Source organism: Nerophis ophidion, linkage group LG02 (assembly GCF_033978795.1).
Source record: "Nerophis ophidion isolate RoL-2023_Sa linkage group LG02, RoL_Noph_v1.0, whole genome shotgun sequence".
Lineage (NCBI taxonomy): Eukaryota > Metazoa > Chordata > Actinopteri > Syngnathiformes > Syngnathidae > Nerophis > Nerophis ophidion.
Genome location: NC_084612.1, coordinates 63653057 through 63664443, shown reverse-complemented (window position 1 = coordinate 63664443; position 11387 = coordinate 63653057). Strand labels below are relative to the sequence as shown.

The 11387-nt window shown below is 41.9% G+C and overlaps 1 protein-coding gene across 1 annotated transcript in view; it reads right to left on the bottom strand.

Annotated features, from left to right (window-relative positions):
* The window catches only part of megf6b (multiple EGF-like-domains 6b), a 187312-nt gene that overhangs the window by 168300 nt on the left and 7625 nt on the right, over window positions 1–11387 (bottom strand). The window contains exon 3 of the mRNA XM_061888339.1: window positions 2193–2327. Coding sequence (XP_061744323.1) covers window positions 2193–2327 — 135 coding nt within the window. The remainder of the gene's footprint in view (window positions 1–2192; window positions 2328–11387) is intronic.

The window sequence follows — 11387 nt, the reverse complement described above, 5'->3', positions numbered from 1 at the left end:
CGGTCAAGCGAACACGGTTGGATTGGACCAAACACACAAAGTACAGTGTATTATGCAGCGATCATTTCGAAAGATCGTGTTTCGAAGAGGGTCCCTTGCAAAGGGCAGAGATGGAAATCGCCACCACCCGTCGACTGGTGCTGAAGAAAGGTGCGGGGCCGACCTTCAGGTTGTACAGGTACGACCATATAATCTCACTAAAACACTAGTAACACAATAAGCAGATAAGGGATTTTCCAGAATTATCCTAGTAAATTTGTCTAATAAATTCTGAATCGCTCCCTCTGTATAGTCTTTTTTTTTTTCTAGTACTTCACTCTCACTTTCCTCATCCACAAATATTTCATCCTCGCTCAAATTAATGGGGAAATCATCGTTTTCTCGGTCCGAATCGCTCTCGCTGCTGGTGGCTATGATTGTAAACAATGTTCAGATGTGAGGAGCTCCACAACCCGTGACGTCACACGCACACCGTCTGCTACTTCCGGTACAGGCAAGGCTTTTTTATCAGCACCATAAGTTGCGAACTTCATCGTCGATGTTCTCTACTAAATCCTTTCAGCAAAAATATGGCAATATCGCGAAATGATCAAGTATGACACATAGAATGGACCTACTATCCCCGCTGAAAGGATTTAGTAGAGAACATCGACGATAAAGTTCGCAACTTTTGGTCGCTAACAGAAAAGCCTTGCCTGTACCGGAAGTTGCAGATGATGACGTCACCCGTTGATGGCTCCTCACATCCTCACATTGTTTTTAATGGGGCCTCCAACAAAAAACTATTCGGACCGAGAAAACGACAATTTCCCCATCAATTTGAGCGAGGATGAAAGATTTGTGTTTGAGGATATTGATAGCAACGGACTAGAAAAAAAAAAAATCAAGTTAAAAAAAAAACGCGATTGCATTGGGACGGATTCAGATGTTTTTAGACACATTTACTAGGATAATTCTGGGAAATCACTTATCTTTCTATTGTGTTGCTAGTGTTTCAATGAGTTTAACAGTACCTGATAGTCGGAGGGGTGTGTCCACGGCCGGGTGTCTTGACGCCAATGTCTCAGAGAAGTCGACGGCAGCTTTATGGACGGGGCAAGCTCAGCTGATCTCCGGTAAGAAGCGACTTTTTACCACAATTTTCTCACCGAAAACTGCTGATTGACATTCGTTCGGGATCCATGTTCGCTTGACCGCTCTGATCCATAGTAAAGTTTCACCTCCAGGAATTTTAAACAAGGAATCACCGTGTTTTTGTGTGGCTAAAGGCTAAAGCTTCCCAACTCCACCTTTCTACTTTGACTTCTCCATTATTAATTGAACAAATTGCAAAAGATTCAGCAACACAGATGTCCAAAATACTGTGTAATTATGCGGTTAAAGCAGACGACTTTTAGCTGTGTGTGTGTGCAGCGCTCATATTTCCTAACAGTCCGTGACGTCACGCGTACGCGTCATCATTACGCAACGTTTTCAAGAAGAAACTCCCGGGAAATTTAAAATTGCAATTTAGTAAACTAAAAAGGCTGTATTGGCATGTGTTGCAATGTTAATATTTCATCATTGATATATAAACTATCAGACTGCGTGGTCGGTAGTAGTGGGTTTTAGTAGGCCTTTAATGATGGCTACGGTTTGAATCTGGAAAACATATTCTATTTCCGGTCCTTCCTCTACTCCATATGATGCTATTGTTTCAGGATTCAAAGACTTCAAGTAAATTAAGATGATAACGTTCCCTCTATGCCAAATAGATAGAAGATCAGAGTGTTCTGATCAAATGACCGAGAGGACTGTATGTTGCAATTAGTCCTGCATTCAATTTGCAGACTGTCTCCTCTTTGTAGAACTGTCTCCCTGTCATTGCCACACCAGCACGTGGTCATTAGTACACATTGTGACAACATCTTTTGTTCCCAGCCAGTAATTGTAGCCCTAAGCTGCCTTCAAAGCCACCTTAAAAGCCACGGTAAATAAAGCCAGACAAAGCAAAGAAAGACGCTGTGAGAAGCTTCCCCAATGACGTGTGAGGATGACTCCGGAAAGATGTTTCCACAGTCGGACCCTCCTGGTGGAATGTTGACTAGCGTGGAGACTTTTGTGTGTTTAATAGCTGGTCGGGGGCAGCGGGGGCCACACCTTGCACTTAAGTGTAAGACGGCTGTCATTAGGGAAGGAGACTTTGCCCTCACCTCCTCTCGTATCCCATACACCACGACTGTCCCGCGCATCCTTGCTTCCACACTTTGACCATGCGTGTGAAGGCCTGCACACACGGCTGCCTCTGAGCCACCAGCATCATCTCCTGCTCCATGCACACGTTGGGCCTGCGAGGGGCAGAAGAAAAAATATGTACTTAACTTGTCAAAGAGTGCAACAGATTTAGAGCGCTGATGGATGGCCCGGCTTGCGTAAGACGAATATTTTACGAGGGCATCTTTTGTGCTGATCAGGATTTTTTTTAGGTCCTGACGAAGGGGAAGGATTCCTCATGACTCACGTCAAGAAGCTGTCATCTTCAGTAGGATTACAACAAAAATAATCCGCTCCAATTGATGGAAAAGTTATTCTGAACTACAAAACCCAAAACCAGTGAAGTTGCCACATTGTGTAAATGGTGAATAAAAACAGAATACAATGATTTGCAAATAATTTTTAACGGCGGCATAGCTCAGTTGATAGAGTGGCCGTGCCAGGAACTTGAGGGTTCCCGGTTCGATCCCCGCTTCCGCCATCTCAGTCATTGCCGTTGTGTCCTTGGGCAGGACCCACCTGCTCCCAGAGCCACCCACACTGGTTTAAATGGAACTTAGATATTGGGCTTCACTATGTAAAGCGCTTTCAGTCACTAGAGAAAAGCGCTATATAAATATCAATCAATCAATCAATGTTTATTTATATAGCCCCAAATCACAAATGTCTCAAAGGACTGCACAAATCATTACAACTACAACATCCTCGGAAGAACCCACAAAAGGGCAAGGAAAACTCACACCCAGTGGGCAGGGAGAATTCACATCCAGTGGGACGCCAGTGACAATGCTGACTATGAGAAACCTTGGAGAGGACCTCAGATGTGGGCAACCCCCCCCCCCCCTCTAGGGGACCGAAAGCAATGGATGTCGAGCGGGTGTAACATGATGCTGTGAAAGGTCAATCCATAGTGGCTCCAACACAGCCGCGAGAGTTCAGTTCAAAGCAGATCCAAAATATAATTCACTTCTCTATATTCAATTGAATAGACTGCAAAGACAAGATATTTAACGTTCGAACTGGTAAACCTGGTTATTTTTTGCAAATATTAGCTCATTTGGAATTTGATGCCTGCAACATGTTTCAAAAAAACTGACAAGTGGGAAAAAAGACTGAGAAAGTTGAGGAATGCTCACCAAACACTTATTTTGAACATCCCACTGTCACGCGTTCGGCGCACTTGTTGCGCGGAGTTGCCACTTCGTGGATGCACACACTACCAGCCAGCAGGATTGCAGGTAAGAATAAGTTTTAGTATAATAAAACAAAAGAACACTGGTGCAAAAAGGGGAAAAACAAAGCGCGTGCCAATGCACGGAAAGCTAATGCTAAAAACGTAGCAGGAAACAGAAAACGTTAAACGACGTGCCACACGCACGTGAAGCTAAGGTGGAACTTAGCACAAAATAATCGAGGGCACAAGGATACAAAACGTGACGTGTTGCGAAAAGCAAGTAATGGACCGAGGACGACTAAGGAATCAGGTGGGCTTAAATACACAAATAATTATTAGAAACAGGTGTGTGACAGGAGCCCGTGAGGAGGAACACAATACGTTGCCATGGTGACTAACACAAACAAGGAAGTGCTCAAACAAGGATCGGCAGAGTCCAGAAACAAAACTTGAACAAAGACATAAAAAGGGCAAAACCATTAACGATCCGAGTCACGGATCGTGACACCCACAGGTGAACAGGCTAATTGGGAACAGGTGGGTGCCATGATTAGGTATAAAAGCAGCTTCCATGAAATGCTCAGTCATTCACAAACAAGGATGGTGCGAGGGTCACCACTTTGTGAACAAATGCATGAGCGAATTGTCCAACAGTTTAAGAACAACATTTCTCAACGAGCTGTTGCAGGGAATTTAGGGATTTCACCATCTACGGTCTGTAATATCATCAAAAGGTTCAGAGAATCTGGAGAAATCACTGCACGTAAGCGATGATATTACGGACCTTCGATCCTTCAGGTGGTACCGCATCAAAAAGCGACATCAGTGTGTAAAGGATATCACTCATGGGCTCAAGAACACTTCCGAAAACCACTGTCAGTAACTACAGTTCGTCGCTACATCTGTAAGTGCAAGTTAAAACTCTACTATGCAAAGCGAAAGCCATTTATCAACAACACGCAGAAACGCTACAGGCTTCGCTGGGCCCGAGCTCATCTAAGGTGGACTGATGCAAAGTGGTCCGTGGTCTGACGAATCCACATTTCAAATGGTTTTTGGAAAGTGTGGACGTTGTGTCCTCCGGAACAAAGAGGAAAAGAACCATAAGGATTGCTATAGGTGCAAAGTTCAAAATCTAACTTCTGTGATGGTATGGGGTGTATTAGTGCCCAAGGCATGGGTAACTTACACTTCTGTGAAGGCACCATCAATGCTGAAAGGTACATACAGGTTTTGGAGCAACAAATGTTGCCATCCAAGCAACGTTATCATGGACGCCCCTGCTTATTTCAGCAAGACAATGCCAAGCCACGTGTTACAACAGCGTGGCTTCGTAGTAAAAGAGTGTGAGTACTAGACTGGTCTGCCTGTAGTCTAGACCTGTCCCCCATTGTAAATGTGTGGTGCATTATGAAGCGTAAAATACCACAAACGGACACCCCGGACAGTTGAATAATAATAATAATAAGCTGTACATGAAGCAAGAATGGGAAAGAATTACACGTGAAAAGCTTCAACAATTGGTCTCCTCAATTCCCAAACGTTTACTGAGTGTTGTTAAAAGGAAAGGCCATGTAACAAAGTGGTAAAAATTTCCCTGTGCCAACTTTTTTGCAATGAGTCGCTGCCATTAAATTCTAAGTTTATGATTATTTGCAAAAAAAAAAATTAAGTTACTCAGGTCGAATATTAAGTACCTTGTCTTTGCAGTCTATTTAATTGAATGAAAGTTGAAAATTATTTGCAAATCATTGTATTCTGTTTTTATTTACAAATTACACAACATGCCAAATTCACCGGTTTTGTGTTTTGTACAACTCACTATTTTACGTTCAACCAATGTTTCCTGGAAAAAACATACCTCAACAGTTAAATTCAGCAAGTACCGTGAGCTTGTATAGAACCACAACCACATGATCAGAAGGGCTCTGACCACATACAAGTCACAAGCACTGTTTATATTATCAATAACTAAAAACATTTGGAGCCTTATCAATTTGATAAAGCACACTTTTAAATCCAACCTCAGTCATTTTAAAGACCAAAATAAGGCTACAAATAAAATCTTGTTTAGGGCCATAAAATTCCCAGCAAGGCCTGACATTGACTCAATACATGTGCTTTTTATTTGACCTCTTTAGACACGGAAACAAGTAGATATTGTTTTGCTCCTTCCTGGCTCCTCTGCATTAGCCTTGCAAGGGTGAGTGGTTTAACCGTACTGTAGTTGTATACGCGGTCATTAACTTCTGAATTAAGACCGTTAGCTTTATGTGCCACTAAATGATAGTATTGCCCTGCAAAAGTCTTAATTTTTCCCCTCGGTTTTGTGACGTGCCATTTATTTTATTTTAATTTAGTTTCAACACATTATGGTCAACTTTTCAATTACCTAAATCATTTTGAGGATGCTATACTTGTTTTATCCAAAAATTGTCACTGAACATGACAGAGAAGCGCAAACAAGTTATCACACGCGGCAAAAAAAAGGAGACATAAAATGTTTAGCCTGGGGTGAAACACGTACAGTAAGTCTTCATCTCAGACATTTAGTTTCAGTGGTCGTAAATAAAAATATAATTTCTTGGCTTTGTACATTCTAAATGGATAGATTTTGCACATTGAAGTGCCAGCTGTTAAATGTAGGCTACCTGTATTAGCCGGTAACCTACATAAATAAATATTCCTTTATTTCATATTAATCATTAAATGTACCGTTTTTTTCTGGATTATAAACCGCTACTTTTTTTTCCTACACTTTGAACCCTGCGGTTTATGAAACAGAGCGGATGACTTATGAATTGTTATCCACTAATGGCCATAATGATTTGTATTCAACAAATTAGAGATGTCCGATAATGGCTTTTTTGCTGATATCCGATATTTCGATATTGTCCAACTCTTTATTACCGATTCCGATATCAACCGATACCGATATATACAGTTCTGGAATTAACAGATTATTATGCCTAATTTTGTTGTGATGCCCCCTGGATGCCTTAAACAATGTAACAAGGTTTTCCGAAATCAACTCAAGTTATGGGAAAAAGAGCCAACATGGCACTGCCATATTTATTATTGAAGTCACAAAGTGCATTATTTTTTTTTAACATGCCTCAAAACAGCATCTTGGAATTTGGGACATGCTCTACCTGAGTTAATCCCACTACAACTATGGGAAATACTATACTTTGACTTTCACAAAGTGATTTTTTTTTTTTTAAACATGCCTCAAAACAACAGCTACAAAAACAATGAAGGCACAGAGCTTCAGTCCAGAGTATACTAGAGTAATAAAGTAAACAATAACGTAGTCCTCATTTAGTGCAAGACTGCCTAACAGTGTAACAGGGAATTATAGACTGGGCTTAATCTGCTCTGCTCTAACGTATCTGTATGAGTCACAAAAATGTGCTGCAAGCTAGTGGTGAGTGCTTGAAGTGGCCTAGCTGTCAGCTAGAGCTTCTGAAATAATGCGTTGAGACAGGGCAGCTGACTGGGAGACGCAACTGCTCTGTACTTCTCCCTACATCCGTGTACCACTCCGTACAGCGGCGTTTTAAAAAGTAATTAATTTAACTTTTTGAAGCCGATACCGATAATTTCCGATCTTACATTTTAAAGCATTTATCGGCCGCTTTGTTTGGACATCTCTACAACAAATAGTTTTCATATTATGCTAACAGACACCGAAAAGGTGTGTTATTGTTTGCGCTATGGTGCCATTTTTTGGACAAGTTAGCTCACTGCAGTGCTGTGGGTTAATAATGTATTTCCTGTTTTGTGCCGGAAATATTATTTGTCCATAGTGTATCTGCTCGAAAGTCTTTTTAAATCATCACTCCATCCAAGCAAAATGTGTAAGTTTTCAATATAACTAAAAATAAAATAAAAAATCGTACATACCATCCCATGTGTGGTGTTAGTAGGAATGTTTACATGCAAATTTGTAAGTGCTAGCATAATGTAATCAAGCTAGCCTCGTTAGCATGAGTGAATATGCTAACACATTTACAATTAGATTAGATTTCTTTATTGGTACGCACATGTAAATATGGCTCGCAGTAAGAGATAAATCCATACAAAACAATATACAGTATAAATAAATAAAAAACAAAAAAATAGCTACACAAACTAGTATCATCCCTATCATCATTCTATCCTGCCTCATAAAGTACCTTTAGTATGAAGAGTGGCTACCCTCAAAGTGCAAGGCATACAGTGCATATGTGGCACTCTTCTTCATATCATCAATACAACACAGTCATCATCAGCATCATCATCACCAATATCAGCATCATCACCGCCACAGCCATCATCAAAGGATCACCAAGTTCAATTAAGACATATCCAAAGACAAAACTAGACCTGTGGATTTTAGTGTTGATCCTAGGTACTGTGAAGCGAGGAGCAGGAAGTCACTCTGCAGGGGTTGAGGTCTGTCCCTTAACCTACTCAGTGGGCTAGCGGTTGGAGTGTCCGCCCTGAGATCGGTAGGTCGTGAGTTCAAACCCCGGCCAAGTCATACCAAAGACTATAAAAATGGGATCCATTACCTCCCTGCTTGGCACTCAGCATCAAGGGTTGGAGTTGGGGGTTAAATCATCCAAAAATCATACCCGGGCGCGGCCACTGATGCTGCTCACTACTCCCCTTACCTCCCGGGGGGTGATCAAGGGTGATGGGTCAAATGCAGAGAATAATTTCGCCACACCTAGTGTGTGTGTGTGACTATCATTAATACTTTAACTTTAGTGAGCTGTTTTATATACAGGACTTCTGCGTTAGGCTGAGTCTCATCAATAGTCTTGCTAGCCCAATGGACGATCTGGTTCTTCAATCAGTTCCAAGAATGACACGTGTGCCTCTTGAGAGAATCTGCAGACATTGTTGATTGCTGCACGCCAATTGGATCTTTCACTTGCAAGAGCCTATCAGTTGTCAACGTTGATAGAGAAATATTTCAGGTCCCTCTTGATTACGTCTTTAAAACATAGGCGGGGATTGATTGATTGATTTAAACTTTTATTAGTAGATTGCACAGTACAGTACATATTCCGTACAATTGACCACTAAATGGTAACACCTGAATAAGTTTTTCAACTTTTTTAAGTCGGGGTCCACGTAAATCAATTCGTGGTAAACGTCATTGGGACGTCCTTGTTTGCGTGGAGCATTGGCTAGTTCGCCATAGACCTTGAAGACAGGTTGCCAAACATCCATCCATCCATTCATTTCCTACCGCTTATTCCATTTTGGAGCTTATCTCAGCTACAATCGGGCGGAAAGCGGGGTACATCCCGGACAAGTCGCCACCTCAACGCAGGGCCAGGTTGCCAAACAATGCCACATTAAATATTAAAATGATAGATTGTCTAGACAAGTGTCTGTGTTAGTATTATTAACTTACAATGGCATGCTTCTTGTATCGTTTCATTTTCGTAAATTCTTTAAAACAGGGGTAGGGAACCTATGGCTCTAGAGCCAGATGTGGCTCTTTGGATGACAGCACCTGGCCCTCAGATAAATCCTAGCTGACTTTGCTTAACACGATAAGTAATGACTAACTCCGCTGGTAATCACAGTGTTAAAAATAATGTTCAAAATATAAAACATTCTCATGCATTTTAATTAATCCATCAGGTTTCTACGGCACCTGTACAAAAAGTTGCATTAATGGTAAGAAGTATTTTATGTAGTGTTGTTTAGCTTCAGAATAACAATGTTATTAAAAAGAATAATCAATCAATCAATGTTTACTTATATAGCCCTAAATCACTAGTGTCTCAAAGGGCTGCACAAACCACAACACAAACCACTACGACATCCTCGGTAAGCCCACATAAGGGCAAGGAAAACTCACACCCAGTGGGACGTCAGTGATAATGATGACTATGAGAACCTTGGAGAGGAGGAAAGCAATGGATGTCGAGCGGGTCTAACATGATACTGTGAAAGTTCAATCCATAATGGATCCACACAGTCGCGAGAGTCCAGTCCAAAGCGGATCCAACACAGCAGCGAGAGTCCCGTTCACAGCGGAGCCAGCAGGAAAACATCCCAAGCGGAGGCGGATCAGCAGCGCAGAGATGTCCCCAGCCGATACACAGGCAAACAGTACATGGCCACCGGATCGGACCGAACCCAGACTTATTATCCTCTAAAAATGTTGGTCTTGCTTAAAAATGCACGAATTTAGTTGTATTCAGTGTTAAAAGTATATATTTATACAGTATATATGGCTCTAACGGAAATACTTTTAAAAATATTTGGCTTGTATGGCTCTCTCAGCCAAAAAGGTTCCTGACCCCTGCTTTAAAACATCACTATGGAGGAATTGTGTCTGTTTAGCTGACCGAAGGCGGCGTACACCGTGGACAAGTCGCTACCCCATCCATCCATTTTCTAGCGGTTGTCCCTTGGGTCGCGGGGGTGCTGGAGCCTAACCCAGCTGCACACGGACAGAGGGCAGGGTACACCCTGGATAAGTCGCCACCTCATAGATACACAGATAGACAGATAGTCAGTTGTAAACAAATGGCATTCTGGTCACCTTCTGTGACCAGAATGTTTCTAACTCCTGTTATTTGTCTGAGGCTAAATTGCAGAGTCTTTTAGGAATGGTAGAAAGTATAGTGTTGTGTGTGGGAGACAGGTGGTGTCGCAGATAACCTCTTCTGTTCAGGGATGGTTTTTCAACCTTGACATAGATGGCTTCCCTCAATCCTCTTTCGTACTCTCTGTCTTCCCTGACCAGAATCTGTACATTTTTGTTCTCAAAGGAGTGCTGTTTCTCCCTGAGGTGCAGTTAGACAGCTGAGTCTTGGTCTGAAGAGTTTGCCCGTCTATGCTGTGCCATGCGTAGTAGTTGTTTAGTTTCCCCAATATATGAATCAGTGCATGCATAATTGAACTGGATAGCATATACCAGATTGTTTTTGTGGGTGTGGGGTGTCTGGTCTTTAGGATGCACCAGTCTATGACGCAGGGTATTGCATGCTTTGAAGTGGACTGGCATGTTGTGTTGGTTAAAAATTATTCTGAGTTTCTCAGATAAACCTGATACATATGGAATGACAATCTGTCACCTTTTTCCTCCTAATCCACTCTGTTCTTGTTATTTCTGGACATGGATGCACTTTTTACGAATGACCAGCTGGGATTAACACAGGTCTTGATGGCTTCCCTCGAATGCCTATGCTCTTTCTCTTTGGCCTGTGGGCTGGTAGGAACATTATTAGCTCTGTGTTGCAGGGTCGTGTTCCAGTGGGTGGTGTGAGTCAAAAAGTAGGTATTGATCGGTATGTGTGGGTTTTTTTAGTAAACCCCGACATAGAGGCCCCTGTTTTTTCCAATGTGGATATTACAATCCCAAAAAGGCAATTTACTGTCTTTGAACTTCAATCAATCAATCAATCAATGTTAACTTATATAGCCCTAAATCCCTAGTGTCTCAAAGGGCTGCACAAACACAACACAAACCACTACCACATCCTGAGTAGGCCCACATATGGGCAAGGAACAGTGGGGCGTCGGTGACAATGATGACTATGAGAACCTTGGAGAGGACGAAAGCAATGGATGTCGAGCGGGTGTTTTTGTCCACTGAGTTAATGTGCTCGGTTCTTGGTTTCTGATTTTCATCCATTTGTCATCTGCATTTGTACCAATGACTTGGTGCTGTTCCCTTAAAAGAGCTCAGAGCTTTCTTTTTCATGTCTTCCATGTAAAGGTTTGCTGCTATTGGTGATCCCACGGCACAACCTTGTCTTTGTCGGTAAAACGTTCCCATGAATTAAAAGTATGTAGTGTTAAGGCAAAGTTCTGCGTTTATTGTGGATCTATCCTGTAAGGCAGGGGTCACTAACCTTTTTAAACCAACAGCTACTTCTTGGGTACTGATTAATGTGAAGGGCTACCAGTTTGATACACACTTAAATAAATTGCCAGAAATAGCCAA